The 23,737-nt window shown below is 33.1% G+C and overlaps 1 protein-coding gene across 1 annotated transcript; it reads right to left on the minus strand.

Moving 5' to 3' along the window:
* Positions 1–570: 570 nt before the first annotated feature.
* LOC128989478 (centrosomal protein of 290 kDa-like) lies at positions 571–21,907 on the minus strand. Its single transcript, XM_054411372.1, has 15 exons — positions 21,786–21,907; positions 19,097–19,259; positions 17,537–17,675; positions 17,044–17,165; positions 12,105–12,308; positions 11,260–11,395; positions 8,856–8,992; positions 7,987–8,109; positions 7,733–7,851; positions 6,745–6,877; positions 4,188–4,378; positions 3,469–3,610; positions 1,965–2,097; positions 1,464–1,601; positions 571–755 (listed from the first exon to the last, which is right to left on the minus strand). The coding sequence occupies exons 1-15, from the start codon at positions 21,905–21,907 to the stop codon at positions 571–573; spliced, it is 2,187 nt and encodes a 728-aa protein (XP_054267347.1).
* Between the last annotated feature and the right edge of the window lie 1,830 nt (positions 21,908–23,737).

Consider the following 23,737-nt stretch of genomic DNA (forward strand, 5'->3'; position numbering starts at 1 on the left):
ATCTGATCTGTCAATTGGACACTGTTCATATTTATTGTGATGTTGTAAAAGCACTTATCTCACTATAGAATCAGAAACCATGTAATATGAAACATAGACACAACAAAAAATCATATTGTTTTCAACCGGATGGCAAAAAACGTATAGTGTGAAAGGAGCGTTACATTGTTACTTCAATTTAGCAGACTAATGCAGGCCTGAGTCGCATGACAGTTACCTTCACATGTATTAGTAACTTTCTGTTTCTTCCCAAACGTTCCACCAGTTAATGTAAAGCCAAATTCTGCAGTATTCAACAATGTTTCCCTATGACGTTTGATTAAATGTTGCCTCAGTCAACACATTTGTTCAAGATTTTTATAAAACATATAACTAGTTTATCAACTCACTGACCATTTTTCCAAGTTTCATCACAATTTTTTTATCAGGAGTGGAACTTACAAAATTATTTTACGAGTAATTAGAAATATTTCAACTTAATTATCAAGTGTGATGCCGATGCTAATATAATAATTACAATGTAAATTGAGATCACTTTATAAGCCTCTCGTACAAATGAAAGCTTACGTATCAACCACAGTTTACGAACCGTGCTGCTCTAAGTTGTTCTCTGAGAGCTGCGTTGTTGCCTTCCGTCACATTGAGTTGCGCCTGCAGTCTCATGGCAGGGTGATACCAGCCACTGAGGTGACGACTGTCCAGTGCTTCTAGCAGACGCTCTAGACATGCAGACTCTATGTGTACAGCGCTGGTGCCTGGCAAACATAGCCAACAAATAAATAAATCAAGTCTTTTGTATAGGGATATCCGTTACAACAAAAGCTCTCTACTTGCTTAAAGGACCTCTCTCGTTACTTATGTGTGGGCAACAGCGTAAGTTAGGCTCCAAACCTCTGGATAACAATAGCCAAAAGAAGTAAAACCCATTGGTGATTGGCAGGATTTGAACCTAAGCCTCTACATTAGGCTTTAAACACTATACCATCAGCATATTTTGGTGGTATAGCTACCTAATTCCGTACCTACAGGATACTCATTTTACAAATTAAAGTTTCCCATTTTCTTTCTTTAATTTTTTCTAATCACTCCATGAGTTTTGGCCAGAAAAAATCCTTGAGGTGGATCCGGTATTGGCAGTTTCAACAAATGTGTTTGTAGCACAAAGACAAGAAAATTGAAAATTGCCTAATGTTAATGTCAATATGTTCTTTATGAACTTAAGTAATGTTTCAGGTAAAATATGTTTGTATAATCAATCAATATTATCTCTGTAGGTCTAGATTCTGCATGATCTGTAAGATAAACACCACGTTTTTGTAAGTTAACTTATCTATCTATTAAGCATAGAGAACCGTCTCTCTATTACAGCCTACATTAGTGTGAACCTTACCAAAGTAACTGTTTCAATGTGAACCAGTCTACACATATCATAAAATAATGAATCTAAGTTGAACTGTACATACCATCATGACTACGAACGCTGTCCAAAATTTCATGCATTCCTTTCCGGAGAGCTTCGTTTTCATCGATAACGTCCTGTAGTTTGTTTTCTAGGATTTCAGCCTCTTTTATCAGCATGGCTTTAGTCTCCTCGCTGATACCTGTTAAAAGTCCAACGTGTAAGTTTGCAGAGCATAATTATTCGAAAGTACCGCAAAACTCATCATGCATACTTTTTCTGAAATCCGAATTAATATTAAATACTTTCATGTTATTATCTGTACAATACTTTGTCAATGATATTATCAGTTATTGTTGATATGTTGAGGTCTTGTTGTTATTATTTCATGCAATGCTGTTTTGGTCCATGATTATTTGTAACATCTTTTGTTATTTTCAATGCAATTGTTATCTTATCATAATAACACATATCTGCTCATGGGTTTAAAACATATATTATTTTGTAAATGATGTACCTGATGAAATAAATAAATAAATTAATAACTTTAGCCTCCAAATCTTACCTTGAACAACAACTTGAGGAGTTGGATGCTGAACAGAATCCTCTTCCGAGCTCCCAGTAATCACTTCAGGTTCAAATCCAACTTTTTTCACTTGCGCTTTTAATTTTGAAATGATCTTTTTATACTTCCGATTCTGAAAACAAAATATTGTCAGTGAATAAAAACATTACCTATCTCTTATATACTACAGTACTTACTATAATTTTACTCTTGAAAATAAAAATATGTGCAGTAATAAGAAAAAACACAAACCATGTAGCATTTTTAACCACACTGAATATCATAACTGTATTTATACATAAATATTGTCCGATCACAAAATTTAGGCAGCTTAAGGGGAAGGTGTCCTGAGTTCCGTCACAATTTTTTTAGCTTAATCTATATATTAGCTTGTTAGGGTGAGGTGGAGGGGATGGACTCACTCCCCCTCAAACGGCATAAATTTTGTGAACGGAGCAAAATATTAATAATAGAAGGGAACAAGAAGAATAAAAGCAGCATAGCCACACTCACACTCGAAAATGTACATGAAAAAGTAGGTGATTTTTTTCTTCTTTTTTCTGTGTGGTTTGTAACAAAACTAGACTGGCTTTGACACAATTATACAGTGGGATTCTAAATTATTGTTACACTTTTGAAAGTCTATAAATAAATGAAAAAAATATACAACATATCGTTACGATGCAAAGATCAATTAATTGTAAGAGGGGATTCTTAAGTTTTGTTTGACACCAATTTGGTAAACATAGTTGCAAAATTAGCCTCTATGAACATTTTTTTAAATCAACTAAGATTTTGAATTAATAACACAATTCAACATAGAGTTTGAAGTTTTAATGTTCAGAGAAGTGAAATTGTGTAAATTAATTCAAACTCGTAGTTAAAATCTAAAAATGCCTGTGAAGGCTAATTTTGCAACTATGTTTACCAAAGTGGTGTCAAACAAAACCTTAGCATCCATTCTCTTGATTGATTCTCACCCCTTGAAGATAGGTTGTATCGTTGTATTGTTTTTCATTTTTAGAGTTTCAAAAGTGTAGCAATAATTAAGAATCACCACTTTATTACTGCAATAAGGATAGGAATGAAAATTTCTTAGAAACAAGCCAACCAGTATTTTTAATATACAACTTGTTTCAAACTTTTAGAAATCAAACCGTGTCCTTTTTTTTATGATATTTGCTATGATGGCCTCAAAACAGAAAAATCGGTGGTTCAATAGGAAAACGAAAATTAAAAATTGACTATGGCTAGTCTATCCAAAAGTCAGTAATACTATGCAGTTTGAGTTTTTCAACTACTCTGCCATCCCATACGAGGACAATATTTATATTTTCTGTGTTATCCTACCTTTCCACTTTTCCAACTTAGCCCAATTTAGCTGGTTGTAAACGAGTGCACTGAGTGCAGTTTGGTAGAGAAGTGAATCTCTTTCGGCACCTAGTAGAATCGGTCCCCCCCTACTACCTACCTACGGACCTTAACTACCAAACAACACAAGTACCTGGACTTTAAGAGTTAGGAGGTTGTTGTTGGAGACCTCAAGTTGTTGAGTGGCTTGGATGAGTCTGAGTTGATCAGCTTTGTATCTCGCCAATACACCGTCCACTCGGATAACAGTGTCTGCGTCCAAACCAAGCTGATCTCTAAAACACAAGTCCTTGCTAAGCATACTTTTTTGCTTTATCTCATCAAGTTTTTATAGCAAATCTAGAGGTAAACCTCTATTTTGCAAACATTTGTTATTTAATTAAGTATTTATTTGTTTGTCAACATATAATTAGGTACAAAAACTGTTTGAAAAACTAAAACTACCACCTTTTTAGCTTTGCGGCTGAGTCAATATTTCAAAGAGATACAAGTAACAAAGCTACACAAATCATTTCACTAGTTTTTTATTTACATTCGAGTTAAAATACACCTTAGGTTTGTTACTTTCACATTAATTTATTAATTATTAGGCTAACAATTATTTTGAAAATGGATGGAGTTCAGTTAGTTTCCATGAGAAAATTTATGTCTTCGACTCATGCACATAAAGATGGACAACATGTAGAGTTTCATCTAAGGATTCTAAGGCCTATAAATGACCTGTTTTGTGGTATTTTTTATTGTGAATCTATGAGCTCAGTGGCTGAATCCTCCATTTATAAAAGTCCTAATTCACCCATTAAAATATCATCATTTTTAGAAATATAATCCTTGATATAAAAGTTACAGTACCTCAGTGCCAAGTTTTCCTCCTCTAGCAGGTTGGCATCTGCTTGCAGTTGATTGCCAGCTTGAATCAGCTGTTCTATGTGTTTGTCTCTCACTTTCTTCTGTTTCTGTAACTCTTTTATTTGCTCCATAGCTTCAGGTAAACCAAACACTCCTGTTTCGTATTCTCTCAGCTGTATCACCATTTCTGTCATCTGAAATCAGAGTGGTTGATTACATTTTTATTTCTTTCTCAAATGAACGCCGTTGTCACCATAGACAGTGGTCTGTGCAATGATGTAAAGTTGGTTGCACTAAGGTATCATAATGGTGACCATAATGCAGGCCATTGGTATATTGGTATAGATGATGTTTATACAGTCTAACCTTGATATAACGAACCTCGATATAACGAATTCCTTGATATAACGAATCTTTTTTAATCCCCTAGAACTCTCCATAAGACACAATGTATATTTTACCTCTACATAACAAACAAACCACAACAACGACCTTGATTTAACGAATTTTTCGTGTTTTCGGCTAAAATAAGACACCTCAATATAACGAATTTATCATTGTCAGAACCTCTACATTGCGAATATAACCTCTGCATAACGAATTGTCTACGTCTTTCCCTCGATATAACAAATCCCCCACCCAATTATTATTTTGGGAAAATCTGTTTCTTTATCAAATGAAATGGAAAGGTCACGTCATCGCTTGCGCTAACATTCGTCTGCTCCGTTTTACATCCTTGTCTGCTGTCGCTGCGCGCGCTATGTTGCAACTGAGAACTGATTTCATTCACTGAGGACTGATGACGACGTAATGTTTAGTAAGCTGTGATTGGGCGATATGGGATAGCTATGGTGAATTGTACAATTTTTGGATAAAGAGAAACCTAAGAAAGAATATAAAAACAAAACCAAACCGAAAGAATAGCAACATTGTTATTTTAACATTCCTTTTACGAGTGTTTTTGTTATCCTTAAGTTGGCTATGATTATATACTTTTATAATGACTTATCTAATAATTTATTGTTTTCAATACGATTTGTTTCAACTAGCAACACCTATAGTTGATGATTATTATTGACATTCCTCTGTTGTGATAAATCAGTACTGTACTGTAAGTAGCCTACCGGCCTATCACGAGCAGTTAGCTTACAAAACTTTTTACTGTTTTGTTTTGTTCTTTACATGGTTTATGACTACGCAATGCAGTGTTTGGCTAGGTTTTAGGAGGGTTATAACAAACTGTGATTTTAAACTTACAGTTTTTAACCTGTACCAAGGTCAATGCCATTGTCATGATTGCGCAATATTCAAGATCCCTCCCCTTTATTACGCCGGATAATTTAGGTTCTACTGTACAATGTTAACACTGTACTGTAAAGTATTGTAGCCTATGCTACTTTAATTGTATTTTAATGAGGTCGGATCCCAACTTATATTGACCGACGCTGGTTCTGAACCTCAACTTAGCGAAATTCCTGCAAACCTAACCTCTATATAACGAACCTCGTTTTAACGAAATCCTTGATATAACGAATATTCAGTTCGGTCCCTTCAGATTCGTTATACTGAGGTTGGACTGTATAAGTCCAAGATTGCTACTGTAGTAGGTAAATTAATTAGAAATTTTTTAATTTTATATTTTCTGGATTGTATTTTATACAATATCTTTTATTGAAGATTCAGTTATTATAGAAGCCAGTGTCTGAAGTTATAAATCACACCTCAAATTAAAATAAGTTTTTGACAGACTTATTATTTCATTGAAAATTAATGCCACCATTGAAATATCTAACAGAAATTAAGGCAATAAATATTTCTAAATCTTGAAAAAAAATTTACACTATAAAAATCAACATTGAATAATATATTAAAAGGGTTTTAACCTTTTTTTGGGTTTGCTTTTTGAATGATGGTGTGTTATTTCAAAATAAAACTAAGCTATTCAACACAGATTTAGAGTGAAATTTACATTAACTTTGTCAATCAGAGGGTAAGTAAATTTTTAGGATAATTTTTAAGATAACAGGTTTAACCGAATGGTCAAGAGTCCATTTTGGGGCAAGTAACACATAAGTTCATAGTATTTTATTAATATTTAACTAATAGACTATATACATATCCTTCAGTAGAAAACACGACTTGGCTTTGAATTGAAATATTCCAATTGTGTTTGTTTGGAGCATTGTATAACTTTGACAATCTAAAATCTTTTGTTTTGACGCATGTACTATTCTCCCACGAATATGTAAATAAAGAACATTGTTAACTGTCTATTGTCTATTGGAGCTAATTTTTTGCGTTACTTGACCCAGAATGGACCCCTTCCCATTCACATAAACTTGCCGTCCCAAAAATGCTTAAATCAAAAGCCAGGCGCATGTACCCTTGATAACATGACTAACATAATTCAATTTCCATTTCCACATCTTTAAGGCCAAATAAATACTAATACTAAGAACAGCTACTGTCACAACTTTTAGTCAAACTTTACTTCAACGATCAAAACTTTACTTTTCTTGTATCTTTGTAAAACTGTTAAAGATAAATATTTCCTTCCCACCTCCTCTGCCTTAGCATCAGCATCAGTCTCAGCATCCTTCACTCTAGCCTCCAACAGTTCTAGTCTGGCTCTAGCCTCCTCCAGGTCACTCTTGAGCTTCTTTCTGCGTGGAGACTCGTCCTGTTTGTCCGTCCTTCAATGTCCAACAGATGTAAATACTTTGTATTCAAGTATCAGAAATACTAACATTATAGTTTGTCAAACATTGTTGTCTGAATAGCAAATCATTACAGTGCCAAATTGTATGGTAGCTGGATCAATCCCTAGCCAGCATCTAGCCTATCTTACGTAAGGTCAAGAGTCCAAGAGGTGTTAGATGGCGTAGGGATTGGACTGTTCTCTTTTCTTTAGTATAGAAGAGTATTTTCTTATACTGTTTTTGTCTTTAGATGCAAAAACACCATCAGTCAATTTAAACTGTATATACTATGTGTTTGTCCGTTAGCACTACAACTCCAGTAAAAACATTAAATTATGGTACCAACATTTATTCTAATTAGTTCGCAAACCATGTTCAGACTTTAGGAACAGGGTTGTATGGAAGGTTTTATGGGGTAAATTTTACCTCCAAAAAATAAAACAGCAATTTCTTACAAGCTTGAAATACAAATATTTTAGTATAGATAGATTTATTTGTATATTGAAGTATTGTTTAATGAAATGGTTAAATGGAGAGAAAAAAAAATTTAATTTTAATTTTCATGTTATTTTTATTTTTTTTTAAGTTGTAGTGTGCTTATTTCTGGGTGTATTTTGATCAAATTTGCTTAATTTATTTATTTCATGCTATGCTATTAGTATTTCACACAAAATACACAATTTGTATAATCTTACCCATAACACCCTAACCTAAGTACTCGTTAAACCTAATTTTATTTATAGAAGGAGATAAAGCTTCAGGTTTAGGAAATATTTATGAAGAAATCCAAACAGCAGGCTAAAGAAAATTCGCTTAGTCTGCAGGTTTGCTGCGGCGAGGGTATTTTACCTTTCTTTAAGTTGAGCTTTTAACACTCGTATGACCTCTTGGCTCTCAGAGATTTTTCCATTTGCTATAGAAATTTGTTGCCGCAACTCTTCAATTTGTTCTTCTCTATTCTCCAAACTCTAAAATCATATACCTTATTAGTTTCAGTTAATATTTTGTAATAAAATTAAAACCTATATGCCACTTTTGGTATTAGAAAAGTTATTGATATTTTTCAAGTTTCATATGCTAAAAATAGTTCAGAAAAGACTTACCTCAGTAACATTAGCTAGTTGGTTTCTTGTGGTTTCCATGTACGAATTAGGAAATTGTGCAGTGATCTGCGCTAATTTTTGTCTTAATTCAATCAGTTCTGTATCTTTTTGCACAAGAAGTTCCTGTAAAAAGGTAAAAATCTGTTAAAACCCCTACCGTTAACATTTGGCTTGGTTGTGGATCTCGCTTAGGAGAGAACAAAGAAGTGTTCGTTAGTTAACATTACTAATTCCTGGAATGATACTAACACAGAGGTAAATTCAAAACGTTATAAACAAACAAGTATAATATAATACTATTATTATTTTATTCTGATTCATAAAATATGATTTAAATTCACGGTATAAATTTTTCTCGTGCATAGTCAAAAATTGTAAAATCTGAAAAAAACATTGTAGAGTTATTCTATATGAAATCAATTAATGCTTGGTAGTGATTTTCCTGGGGATATCAAACGTTATTTTAAGCGTTACTTTCACTACAAACTTTTTGCCCCTGAGCTTTTTACAAGGTTATTTAAATTGGATCATTATCTATCCATTGGCTTTTTGTTTCAAGCTAAGGAAACAGCTGATCTTAGTCAGTATTAGAGCCGAACTATGGACATTTCATTCCATTCTGCTGTAACGCTTTACTTCATAGCTCCCGATAAAAGGCAGGGGAGGGGATGAGATAGCCGGTGAAAGACTGATTAACAAAAGAGTGTGAAGAATCAGAGGAGGACACTTCAAACATTTTAGTAGGTAGTAAACTCCACCATTATTTTGTTCTTATTGGTGGGAATCAAGAAGTAATCAAGAATCATATATTTTATTGTTGCAGATTTGGAGTTTCAAGTTTTTTGTCTGTTTGATGTGCGAGACATTACCTGCCACTGAGTGAGACGTGTATCCAAAGCGATCCCGAGCTGGTCCAGCTGATCATCTCTCTTCTGCTTGTCGTCTGCCATCTCCATCAGCTGTGTCTTCAGAGCTTCATTCTGATCTTCCAACGTAACACATCGTTCTGGCAGCAAATAAAACAGTTAGAGCTGTCCATCGGTTAGGTGTCCATTGAGCTCTGTCGTGCCTAAGTGAGCTAGATCAAATATGCGTCCAATGCGTTCTTTTTAGCGAATTTCCCTATAGGGAAGTAGCTATTACCGTGGGTGGCACGGTAAGACCTAGACCCGGGACCGATTTACTTTTTCATTTTGATGTCCCCAGAGGCCAAAAACATTCGTTCAAATTTTTATATATGTATATATATATACGTCCGTGAATGCGATAACTTGAGTAATTTTTGTCAGATTTTGATGAAATTTGGTTGAAAGGTGTAAAGCGGGATAAACTTGAATGAGTTCGCGAACCAGCATGATTGGACCATGGGAACGGGGGTTTTATGGGGTAAAAATTGGTTTTTCTCACTTATGACCCTCAAAACACAAAATTTCCCAATTTCTCTTTAGACCTTTTTAAAGAGATTAAAAAAAAATCATTTAGTATATAAAAGTATTTTTGTTCGGTTATTAGTAACGGAGAAAATTAAAAAAATTGTAAATTTAAAATTCCCATGTTATTCTTATGGAGAATATTGTCAAATGTTGTAGTTTGCTTGTTTATGGATATATTTTGATCAAACTTGGCAAATTTTTTTATTTTGTACTAAGCTATCAATATTTTACTAAAAAACACACTTTATTAGTTTCCTTGTAGCAGCAAACCTAGGTACTCGTTAAACCTAATGTTATTAAAATATATTTCATTGAAAATCCATTCAGACAAATGGAAATTCGCTTAGTCGGCAGGTTTGCTGCGGCGGGGGTATTTTATCAACTACCATTCTGGACAGTTTCCAACACCTATGTGCAACTGTGTCTGCAGAAACTTGTTTGGACGTTAAATATTTGTGTTTGTCGCTTAAGAGAAGTCGCAAGAGGTCTTGCACATTTGCACAACTAGGCTGGTAGAGTGTGTTCATCATTTTCCATTGAGACATTGATTAGAGTTACGGAAACTTTGCTTTCAAATCGGGGTGTTAAAGACCACCAGGGTTTACATTTGTCATAGAAATGTTTCATATCAGTTTAATTTTATTTATGTTTTCAACATTATTCACCTTTTTATGGTTTTTGTAGAGAAAGGGTCCAAACGTTGATCTATAACTATTTAACGTCAAACTATTGTTAGAGTGCATCATTAACTAATAGTCGGAATAACCCAGTAATTATATAACTAGATGAAAAAATACACCATCACTACTATGAATGAGAAATATATTGCCACTAAAACACTAAGAAAAGAATAGTCAAATTGAGATGTAAAAGAACAGAAATCAAAACATTTTAACTATTCACCAAAAGATGTTGAAAATAAATATTAAAATAAGATAGAGTATACAGCTGTGGCGAAATTGACAGAGCTTATGACATTTATTCAGCAATGCCTCATTCATTCATCAGAATCTGCATTCAAAGCTTCCCTATATTTGGAAATTGACTCAAACAAGACCATATATATACAGTATAAGCAACCGCAGCCAGCCTGCAGTGAGAAAAATATTTAAAATATCATGGTAATGTTTACAACCATCACAAACCTCCTTCACCCTTAATACACATTTTTTACCAAAATACACTTTACTCCATACAGATTCGTCAGCAGCAATGGACTTCTGTAGCAGACATAGACCACAAAATGTGATTCCTACTTGGCAGGAACGTAGATTTTTATTCACAATGTTTAAAGATACCATGACAAGACTAATTGTCACATATATGGAACATTATGAAGTAAATATTACAGAGCAAATGTGAAACTTAACTACCTTTCTTGGCCCCAAGGAAGCCTGATGGAATTTTTAATTAAAAAAAAAATATCTCATATAAGTTTTTAACTTGAAGAAAAGGCTGCATTATGTTTCAAAAAATAGTTCCACTTTGAACATAAAGGTACGAAGCGGAGAAAAACATATGTAAACGTTTAACCTCATTAACGACCAGTTTAAGAATTCACACTATTATATGTATGATGAATCCATTTAGAAAATCAGGATATTGTTCTATATTACAGTATAAAAAAACTCTGAATAATTCCCTTCGCTCATTCACTTAATCTAATTTCTTTCAGAACCCATTGCATTTTCTTTAACTTAATGGCAATGCTAAATTTTTAGAATTGTGCATGGCTTAGAATAACATTGTGTTTGTTTTATTATAATACAAAGGCAGCACATCTGACTAGTGACTATCATATTTGAGAATTTAATAAAAAGCAAACCATTAACTACCCTACCTTGCAATTCTTTCAACACTAGTTTTAAATTTGTGTTTCCTTCTGACAGCAGGGTTGTCTGTTCACTGTTTTCTGCAACTTCTCTTTGTAAACCAGCAAGCTTCAGTTTGAGTAGGTTATTTTCTTTCTCCAATGTCTGTACGTTAAGTGGACAGATAATTAATTATTTAATATTCATTCACCCTTAATTACTTACAAAGACGATGAGAACCTCATTATCAAAAGGGGCTTGTAAAAACTAGATTCTTTATCAAATAATTACCCTTTTTATTGAAGTCTGTATTTGAAAAGAAAAAATATTGAGTGAGGTAAAATTATTATGACACTTTGTGATGATCTGTACAAAACTTACAGATCTCCTCACCTTAGAGCCTTCTCTAGATCTACGGTGGGCTCTAAGCCACTGGGTTGATGCCTTATGAATTACCTACGTCCCATTGATGTTGATGATTGATGAGATTTTGACCAAATCTTGCTCTGGCAGAAATTCAGTGCATTGACTCTGACTCCTGAGGGGATAAATAAAGAGATTTTCTAGCTAGGACTAACAAAACGTCCACTAGATGATAATGAGCTACAATAATAAAACATTGAAAGGACATATTTTAACACAACACATTATGTGAGATGAATTGGGCTAGAGTCTATAGGCCTACTAGACATAACACAGGCAATTTGTTTGTTTACGGAGCTAAGAATAAAAGTATGTAATAATTGCAGCTGGCCGTCCAAACCACCCCTCTGATCTAAACTACAGGGAGATTATTGATTTCAGTTTTGGTTGTATCATACTAATTTCCAAGCTAATCACACTAATGTAATACTGTAATTTTACCAAAACTCACTTCAATGTCGCTCAACAACTGAGTAATGTGTTTGTTCTTGTGTCGGATGGTCTCCACGAGGTTCTGATATTTGCCAGAAGACATTTTCGGACTGTCAGCTTGTAGCCGAGCCTCCTGAAGCTCAACAGTTTCTCTCTGTAGAGCCGCAAGCTCACTACGGAGTTCTCCTCTCTCCTTCTCCAGCACCATCACTTGGTTAGCAAACTGTAACATAGTTAAACTTTATAGTAAGGTTATAGGATAGAGAGGTACCCATGAAAGCCAATTATTGTATCTTTTGTAAGACATATTATAGGCCAATTTTTACTTATGGGGAGAAAATACTGATGTAGGGGAAAGAAGTGGAGGAAAATGAGAAGGAATTGGAATTTCAAGGGCAACCAAGCTGCTAAGATGGCTCAGTGGTAGAGCCCAGGACTCTAGTCCCTGAGGTCTTGGGTACGAATCATGCCAGATCACTGTCACCAATTTTTTTATTTCACCTCTTTACGTCCTAGGATGCTAGGTTCTAGTCTGGAACTGTTTTACACATTATTTCAGGCCTAGAGGTTTGCCGCATTATCACATAGATAAAATCCATTGGTGATTGGCAGGATTTGAACCCAGGACCTCAGGATACGAAGCCCTGAGCTCTACTAGTAGACCAGCTCGCTCCCTGCTAAATCAAGGATGGATTTTTAAAAGTGATAAGAATAAGCTTTTTGAAGAATAAGAATAAGAAGAAGAAGAATTTTGAGGAAATCTTTTGTAATTTGTGTATATATGAAAATCTTCTTTGACATTTAATTTTGTTTTATTTCTTTCATATTCTAGAATTTCTAAATTTTCATTTATATTTTTGTATTCATGTCGAGTTTCGATTAGGTGCTCTGCAAAATTTGATTACATTGTCGTTTTGTTACCTGATTTTAACGCTTGTATATGTTCTTGGAACCTTTTTTTAAAGCGACGACTTGTTTGGCCAATGTAGGATTTATCACAGTCTGAACATTTAATTTGATAAATGCCTGATTTGTTTATATCTTTAACTTGGTTGTTATATGCTTCATTAGAAATTTTGTTTTTTATCATCTGAAAGGTATTATTTTTAGTTCTGTAACTTATTTTCAAATTAGAATTTTGGAAGGTTTTTCTTCTTGCTTTGTTTAAGGTTGTACTATGGGGTATGCAAATATATTCTTTTCTATTGTTTTCTTCAATCGATCTTTGTGTTTCAAATTTCTTCTTAATTTTCTTTTGAATCGTTTTTTCAATTATAGAACATTTGTACCCATTTTTCAAGGCTAAATATAGGATGATGTTTTTCTCTTTTTCAAAATCTTTGCTTGACATTGGTATATTTACTAATTGATGTGTCATTGAATGAAAAGTTGACAATTTGTGCTGCCACGGGTGATTTGAATTTGATGGTATGATTATGTCTGTTGTAAATGGTTTTCGGTATATTTTTAACTTATGCATGTGTCTTTCTTTCGAAATTGTTATGTCTAGAAAGTTGATTTGTGAATTTTGTATTTCTTTAGAGAATTTAATTTGCGATGAAAGAGAATTTATGTGTTTATATAGTTCTTCTGCTTCAATTTGAGTGCCTTCAAATAGGCAAAGAATATCATCAACATATCGGTACCAATATAATAGTTTTGATTTGTAAGGATTTGATTCGTTTAAAATCTTGGTTGTTTCTAGATTGTTCATGTAAATATCTGCTAAAAGTCCAGAGAGGGGAGAGCCCATGGGTAAACTGTCTTGTTGTATGTAAAATGAATTGTTGTATTGAAAATAATTTTAGTTTAGTGTAACTTTTGTTAGTTTGATTACGTCATTAATTTGAGGTCTTGTTAGTGTTCCATGGTCGATTAATTGTTGTTCGAGTATCTCAATGATTTCATCTATAGGTATGTTTGTATACATGTCATTTACATCAAATGAAAGAAACAATGTGTTCTTTGGTATATTAATATCTTTAATTTTGTCTATCAATTCGTATGTATTAGATACATTGACAGTGTTGTTCAAATTTATATTGGTTTTTATTTTACTGTGTAAATATTTGCATACATTGTAAGTAGGGGCTTGTCAAAAATTTACTATTGGTCTAATTGGGATGTCTTGTTTGTGCGTTTTTGGTTGTGCTCGTAATGTAGGGGATTTTGGATTTGGCATTTTCAAAGATATTTTGTCTTTTTGTGTGATGCTTTTACATTTTGATATTGTTGAATTTGTAGTTCTTGTGAATGATTCTGTTGGGTCTATTGTTAATAATTTAAATTTACCTTTTTCAAGAAAAGTACTAACCTTATGTTGGTAATCAGTTTTCTTTATGACAACTATTGAATTTCCTTTGTCAGCTTGTGTATATATATATATACGTTTGTGAATGCGATAACTTGAGTAATTTTCGTCCGATTTTGATGAAATTTGGTTTAAAGGTATAAGGCGGGATAAACTTGAATGAGTTTGCGAACCAGCATGATCGAACCATGGGAACAGGGTTTTACGGGGGGTTTTATGGGGTAAAAATTGTTTTTCTAATTTTTGACCATCAAAACACAAAATTTTCTAATTTCTCTCTAAACCTGTTTAAAGAGCTTTAAGAAACAAACAATTTAGTACCGGTATATCAAAGTGTTTTTTTACTGTAATTGGAAAATTAAAAAAATTGTAAATTTAAAATTCCCATGCTATTTTTATGGAGAATATTGTAAAATGTTGTAGTTTGCTTGTTTATGGATATATTTTGATCGAACTTGGCAAATTTATTTATTTTATACTAAGTTATTAATACTTTCCAAAAAAATACACTTTATTAGTTTCCTTTTGGCAGCAAACCTAGGTACTCATTAAACCTAATGTTATTTAAGAGTGAAAATTTAAAAACGTACGTTTTTATGTCCCTGGCCTTTTACTTCGTAGATACTGGATTTGTAGTTTATTATTATGTGTTTAATATTTTTTGGGACGGGGGCAACATGTTACACACATTTATTTGGTTTTAAATAGGTTCTTGGTATTTTTTTCGTATTTTTAAAGTCTCGAAATTCACGACCATGACGTGTCCCTAGGGTACATTTTCCAACTTTCACGCTGTTTTTAGACTAATTATTCATGCCGAAATATATAAAGCCATATTTTTATGTCATCAATGGTTATTAAACTTACAAAAAAGGAGCATATTATAATTTTATTGTCATTGCAGACTGACTACCATGACAAAATAAGTCTGTCCCTCGATTTGGCGTCACGACCATTTGGGAAAAATTTTGAACTTTGGAGCACGACAGTGGCAAGCCTGGCGTCGATGGAGTCAGTTGGTTTTAGAGACTAGTTCGGGGTGTACGTCAGGATTGTAGTGCCGGTCGTTTTGAGTTGAAAGGAGGAATTACAAGATTAATAAAGGAAAGATTGTGTTTTTTGTAATTTTGGTGTGTCCATGACCGTACGTAGTCATTCAATGAAGTAGACATGGTGTTAATTTTTGTTTATAAGATATTTCAATTGCTAGATTAACCTAGAAGTCCACTTTGTATCCTCGAACATGAGGTGCAGGGCTACCGCCAGAACAGAGCCAAATAACACGTAATTTCACGACCAAAGTTTCACGACCATCGCGGTTTTTTTCACGACCAATCCACCTTTATGGATTATAGTGTGTTTGGTCGTGACAATAACTTTAATATAATTGTAAATTGAACAGTTTAGTTCAATTGAAACACAGTTTTATTATAACTAACAGTATAATTGATGGATTGTTTAGAAAGATTTAGATTATTCCAGACAATTCACGACCGTACTGCTTGTCCCTGACCATCACGTTTATGATTTCTATCATAAAAATTTCAAAAATTAAAATATCGTCATATTTCAATGTTTTATACACAAAAGAAGCACACCTCTATACAAACATAACGATTTTTCGGGTCTCAGGTAAGTTTTTTCGGAGTTATACAAACTTAAAAAGATTATATTGGCTTTTTTATATTTTTTGAGTTTTTTTTATTTTTTTCTTGAAAGACCAAATATACCAAAAGCTCAGTGACCTTTTTATTGTATAATGGTCATTAAAGTAAATTAGTTTATAGCAAAACATAGTTATAAAAATAATATTAACTATTTTTAATATTCATTTAAAGGTCCGCTATGGTCGTGACAGGATTTTGTGTTTTTCTACTAAAGATGCTCTTTAAAAAGAAAACTACCAAAGATATTGCGTTACCATGGACATTTTATGAAACTTCAAATGTTAATGAAATAAAAAAAATAATAAAAGTTTTGAAAAAAGGGGACAAAAATTTGCAAAGTGCTTTTCCTGAAAACGTACGTTTTTAAATTTTCACTCTTAAATAGATTTGGTTAAAAATCTATTCAGACAAATGGAAATTCGCTTAGTCGGCAGGTTTGCTGCGACGGGGGTATTATCTTTATAAACATGCTGAATAGTTTTAAAAATATACAAATCATACCGGTACACTATAAAAATTTTCATTTCTTTAAAGTACTTTTTCACCGACTTCTTATCCTTAAATTTTTTAATAACTCTAATGGAGGAGGAGTCTTGCCTCCTCTTGGTCTAATAGGAAGTTAAGCTCATTGAAGTACACAATTTCAGAGCATAGACATAATTAGTTCCCATCCCAGATTTTTGTGAAGATTTAACTTTTTTTAACTCTTTTCTAAATGCACCGTAGTTGTTTATTTTTTTCACCACAGTGTCCTTTGTTGCTTTTGGGTTGGATTTGTTTAGAAAATTTAATAACTCTTAATGAAGCAATGAAGCGAAGCAAAGAAGTCAGATACGCATGCAATTATGTTATTAACAATTATTAACACGTTCAGTTTTTCCGTACAGTCCAAACCGGAACGTGTATGGTAGGCCTTATGTTAATCCTGGTATAGATACACACCAACGCTGTTAAATAATTGCACAACAAACGACAAATACCTTTTCAACCTCTTGCTTTTCATGTAATAAATCCCTTTCTCGTGTTTGGAGTTCAGATATTAACTGTTCATTTTTCAGTTCAGCTTTCAACAGTTCCTGTTTTAACTCATCTACACTTCCACCTAAAACAGTCAAATATAACAGTTTTAAGTGTATTAACTATTCTTCACCTTGAAAAATTAATTCTAATCAATCAACATTTGCTTTGCTAAATATTTTTAAAGTAATAGCCTTAGCCTACATGACCAAAATATTGCCTATGACAACGTAGTAGTGAACCATTGTAAGAAGATTTTTAATGAGTGTGTTAACAATTCTAGCATACTATGAATACAACTAGAGATAATGTAGTCAACAGTCTTCCTAATTTATTTATTAATTCTTACTAATTAATAAACCGTTCATGTAGGTTTTAGATGATGTTACTATGAGTGTGAAACATAAGCGGTTTTCTTAAATTCATTAAGGTAACAAAATTCTTCAATAATATTACCAGACAGCGAGTCATATTTCTGAGTCGCCAAGAGTCGAATTTGGAGCGTCTCGATTTCACTGAGCAAAGATTGATGACGGACCTCATCTTCTCCTTGGCGAGCTGCTAACTTGTCTATTTCACTGATCAAGGATTCGACCTTTAAAAATAGTAAATAGTAAGGCCTACTGTGAGAACTATGTCATTTATATGGGTATGCCACAAGAGCACCCACTGAAATTACAAATTGAAATCACTACATATGGTCTGCTAGATCATTGGAGCAAACAGCGATGTAAACAAAGAATCTTCATCCTAAATAGGTACAATGTTTTATTAAAAATATAATACGCTAAAACAAAACAACTTAGGAGGACTTTAAATGATCGATAAAATACTCACATACAAATATCTACCTAGGCCTATTTCATTTTAATCTCGCCGTTACAGGCAATCGTCATGAGTTGCGTTAAAAGGTAACTTTAAGCCTTAACATCAATTTTTACAAAGCTGAAATTAATTACCGGTATTCCTAATCTTTGAGTCTTTATGTAGGTGTGTCTAAAATCAAGTACCATAGGCTAGTTATTATTTTCGTGATATGTCTAATAGGCCTAATATACTGAATCTAGCAACAGTTTCAGGTAACTGTATAAGCTATTACCATCTAGGTCTCTCGGTAAGACCTAGGCCCTGAACCGATTTACTTTTTTTGTTTTCAGGTCCCCAGAGGCCAAAAACACAAGTCATTCCACGTCAAATCACCAGGGTCATGAATCCTACCATCTCAGAATCGATCGGTATATTGATTATTTCATACGATATATTAAGTTTGGTTAGTTAGGTTAACCTGACCTAACTAACCAAATGAAATAATCGATATATCGAATAACCTATATATCGACATTTTCATTCGAATGAGTGTAGGACAGATATTAAAGTGCAGCCTCAAGCAAATCCATTTAATTGCACAGTCGCAACTAGTTTTGACACCTAACTTATGTGCAGTTAACTTACAATTACTTCTTCTTTCTTTACATGAAGAGCGTCGTGTTTAACACACAAAAAACATATTTAAATTACATACGACACATAGCCTATACATACACGGACACGAAATATTTACGGTAACTGATCAGTTATGACAACAGATGACGCTAACCCGGGGGAGTGTAAGTCCAGACTTACACATACAGTTATGCAATTAAATGGATTGCTTGATAGCAGGTACTAAAACCTTTTTAATATTATTTGGCAATACGGAGGCTAACATACACAATAAAAATTATTCTAAGGCAGTAGGCCCAGATTGATTAGGCCTATAAAGACTGGGAACAGTTTTGACTACCTACTGTAGGCTATATCATTTTGAGTTGAATAATGAACACATCCAGTCAGAACTGTGTAACTAAAACACGTATTATACATAATTAGACATATCTTTGCGGAATCTAAGATATAGGACTAATTTACTAGGAAATGCCTTACAAACAATGGCTAAGACGGTTAGAATATCTAGCCTCTGTCTGACACCTTAAACTAGTTAATACCAAATGCAAAAAAATGTTGGTATGGGTCTACCTGTTCTCCTTTAAACTTCAAAATTTCTTGAGCTAGTTTAAAAAATATCTTCAGGCTATCTTTGCCTAGATCTTTTGATTCATCAATATCATAGCACACAACTTCATGAAATAATTCATCTTTCTCTTGTTCTGAGAGGTCTGAAGGATGCACATTCAGAATTCTATTCCAATCAAAATTGGTCATTTTACACAAAAAATGTATAACAAAACTATAAGATAAAGAATTGGAACATAGTAAGATTATTAACCACTTAACACCCTCTCAAATTTGTTTACTCTTGCACCAATTAGCCTAGAATGAAATAAGTTGTTGTGTTAATGTCATACATTTAACAATTTATTAGCAGGTAGCACGCTATAAAATATAAAAACTTTAAGTTAAAATTACAAAATCTCTTCTTGGTGTTATGGTCTAGTTCTAGTTTGTTGCCATTAGTTGCCACTTGCCAGTTTGAAGTTTGATCGGTTTGTTTGTTTACATGACAATTGACAGGTGACAACATAGCCGTTGCTACCAAGTCTACCAACAACTAAAAATGAAAATCTTAATAAATACTTCTATGGAGTATGAAAATCATTGAGCTATATAATCTATTTATCTCAGTGATGAAAATACCATTCTTTTAAGATCTAATGGTTGATTTGTTGATTATAAACAGGAATATGTACTGGAAGATATTTTTGTAACTGTCGATATTAATGTGTAGATTTATTAATGTAAATTTGGCCGGATTAAATTAAAAATTCTTTGACTATCATAACATAGATAAAACATAGTCCCTTAGCTTATACTATCCTACTAATATTATAAATGAGAAAGTTTGGATGTATGGATGTATGGATGTATGGATGTATGTTTGTGACAAGTGAACGCGAAAAATACTGGTCGGATTGGGCTGAAATTTGGCATGATGATAGCTTACATTCCCGATTAACATATAGGCATATTCTTATTTCAAAAATCCTTTCAGGCTCCGCCCCAGTGGCTCTGGAGTTTCCCATATTAACCTTATGAGAAATGGAATTTATTGAATCTTAACAGCTGTTTCAATTAAACAAGTTGGTTCTGTTCTATGATGTTCAATAGCATTAAAGTTACAAGGATTACCAACAGGGTGCAGCACTATTATTTCTTTTACATTATGAAAACAGCTAATTTGCAATCAAAAGGTGAGTGAGCGTAGCGAACGAAATTCAACCTGGAGGCGAGTTAGCGTAGCGAACGAGCTAACGAGGAATTTGTATATATGGAGCTACCTCAATATATAATTTGGACAAAATTCTGATAAAACAAAAAAAAGCAATACGAATCATGTTAGGTTTAAAAAGCACAGAGAGTGTCGAAAACTTATTTAAAGATCTTAAAATTTTGACAGTTTACAGTCTTTATGTCTTAGAAACAATAAAGTATGTCAAAGAACATGAAAGTGATATATTTTTTGAATCCAAGCATCATTATGATACCCGAAATAAAATTATTTTTGATAAACATAATCTGCATTTTTATAAAAACAAAACTAAATATATGGGCACCAAATTTTTTACTCAGTTGCCAAATTTAATTAGAAATTAGCAAAATTACAATAAATTTAAAAAATTGCTGAAAGAATATCTTGTTAATAAAGCTCTCTATTCTTTTTCGGAGTTTCCTTAAGTGAGGGCTCCACTACTGGTTGCCTGGGTTTTATATATAGTTTTAAATATATTGTATTTTAGCTATATAGCATGAAAGTATGGGATTTTTAGTTATATGTGACTCTATTCTGATGCTGCAATGTATTCATACGAATAAAGTTTATTTTGACTTTGACTTAACCTGAAGGCAAGTGAGCGCATCGAACGAGCTCCAACCTAAAGGTGAGTGAGCGTAGCGAACGAGCTCCAACCTAAGGGTGAGTGAGCGTAGCGAACAAACTTCAACCAGGACGTGATTGAGCCATGCGAACAAGATAATCTTGAAAATTAAGAAGTTAAACGGGGCAAAGCCCGCGGGTTACAGCTAGTACTTTTATATAAGCAATGTTTGCTTGTATGTCTGCTTGCACAAAGATCTCGAAAACTGCTTCGACGCCATGTTAGTTTGCTAGCCACATCCAGGGAGAGGGAGCTTGATTTATTAGTTTGTAAAATAGTAATCATCAGGGCCATATTTCCCTAACGGTGGACACGGCGGTTGTCTCAGCCTTGGAGGGGGCCTCACTTGGAATGTGGCATAAATTATTTTTATAAATGTTACTATCCAATTCCGGATTTTGATCCGATGCCCGAAGGTCAAAATTTTTGACTCAACCCTAATGAAATGAAAAATTTCTGGCACTGACCTAAGACTCCTATATTTTTTTTATTATAGACTTATTTATTAGCTAGCCTCCTAGATCCTTTTACAGATCGGATTGTTGGAAACAAAAGGTCAATAATTCATCAAGTTTTTGAAGCAATAGCACGTGTATTTCAAACTCTTAAGTTCCAACCTTCGAAGAATCAGAATACAGAAGGGCCTCTCTGGTGAGAGCCGCCGGAGGCCTCATAGATTCTAAATACGGCCCTGAATCATAGCATTTAGGTCATGAAATAACAATAAGTGGATATACTACATAGGGTATTCTAGGTATTTGAAGTAAAAAATTACTTGTTGTTTGGACTCGTTTTAACAGTAATTTAAAGAGGATTGCGAATATGTTTTTTACCGATAGTTTTTCCGAATGTTTGATTCATACGCGGGGCCCAGTGCAGTGACAGTAAGTGTATCGTATCGATGCCACCCACCATCTCTGGAGTAATGCAGATGGGGGTCAGCACCCGTGGCCATTGTTCAATACAACAGCTTCCACTCCATTTAATGATTTTGAAGAATCAAGAATCATAGTTATAGACAGAAAAAATTCAATCTTGTCCAAAACCACAGTAAAACCAATTTTTTGCCTTATAGTCATATCCATACGACTGGGAGATCGATTGGGAGATATAACTTTTAAAGTTTTGATTTGTTTGTGATTTTATTTAGCCCAATTTAATGCTGATTTCGAAAGTTTTTATGAGAAATAGAGCTTTCACATGAACTATCAACGGTTGAAGGGAAGCCATATTTAATTATTCTAATCACAAAATGTCATCAACATTTTCATATTTAGCTACATCTGGGGTAATGCGCTCTGTTTGTTTGTCCAAGTTTACATAATAATTAGTTTTCTATTAATTTGTAATCATTGCATTAAAGATTATTTTTTTCCAATGTTCGCCTAAATTGGGATTTCTACATTTCACATGGACAGAGATCTACAAATTTCTAAGCACTCTAAAAATATTTCAGGCAGACAGAGATCAATAAAGTTTTAAATTGCAACCAATTTTTCTATACTCTATTATAGTTATGTAATGGTACCGATAATAAATCCTTGAATTTATGATGTGTGTTAGATATAAATATACTTATAGAAGATCTTCACAGTAATATTTATTCTCATAATACTAGACATAAGAACAATATGTTTTCCAAATGTGTGATCAAAAACCTTTTCTAAATATTGTATTTTTCATTATTTATTACCAATAAAAGGTTTCAATAAGTTAGAAGTGTAATTGAAAAAAATAGAGTTGTGGGCAAGAAACGGATTTTGACCTAAGTAGTAGCTACCTGGACAAAAAAAAATGGTAGTATAATTGAAATTTAGTTTTTAAATTGAATGGAAAAGCAAATAGTGTAAACAGTCACTTAACTGTTTAAAAATATTTTTTTCTTTTTAAAAAAAAACATCCATCTATTTAATATCTTAATCCAAACATGACATAATCAGTTCAAATTTTTTAACAAATAGCTACCGGTACCATATCAAAATAATTATAAAACATTTTATACGTTGTAATGATCCTTCTGTTTCCATGAAAATATACACCATTAAAACTAATCTCATAATCATAAAACATTAGAATCCTGGGAGCAGAACCTGTACCTCGTAACCTACCAAATTCTCTTTGAACTGTCAAATTAAAGTATTTAGAGCAGACTTCAATGAATATATTGATTATTTAAATTCTGCCAATAGCTCCCATAAGCATACAAATTTTACAGGCCGGTGGGGCTAAGCCCTAAGGTTAAATAAAAAACTTTATATGCCTATATGTGTTAATTGAGACAAAGACAAATCCAACGAATCAAAAATCATTAAAACAGGTCCAGCCATTCTTCGAGTTATAAAGTGGGATAATACGTTTTTGGTAGTAAGGGGCCCTGCTCTGAATTGTTTGCGCAATAGACCTGTTTTTCACATTATTTATAAAATATTTTTACATTATTGTTTGCTTAATAATTTTGAATTGTTACAGAAGTACAATTAAATTTCTGTAGTGTTTATTTTAGTTACATAAAACTCAAGTATTATGAATGAGATTCAATTAAAACTAATAATCCTGCATCATAGTAAATCCTAAAACTTTTTATTTTTTTAGTTAATTGGCGGAGAATTAAGGAAACATATCTCATATAACGGCTTTAATGATGTTTTAAAATAGTCATTGATTTTTTTATAGTTTTTCAATAAAATGTATAAGAACTTTAACATTTCGGTTTGATTCTAAATTACTTCAAATTACTACATTGAGACAGGGCTTGAATGAGAGGGAATGTAGTAGATCTGCAGCT

Source organism: Macrosteles quadrilineatus, unplaced genomic scaffold, assembly GCF_028750875.1.
Source record: "Macrosteles quadrilineatus isolate MER2022 unplaced genomic scaffold, UCM_ALF_1.0 Scaffold_3__2_contigs__length_128488019, whole genome shotgun sequence".
Lineage (NCBI taxonomy): Eukaryota > Metazoa > Arthropoda > Insecta > Hemiptera > Cicadellidae > Macrosteles > Macrosteles quadrilineatus.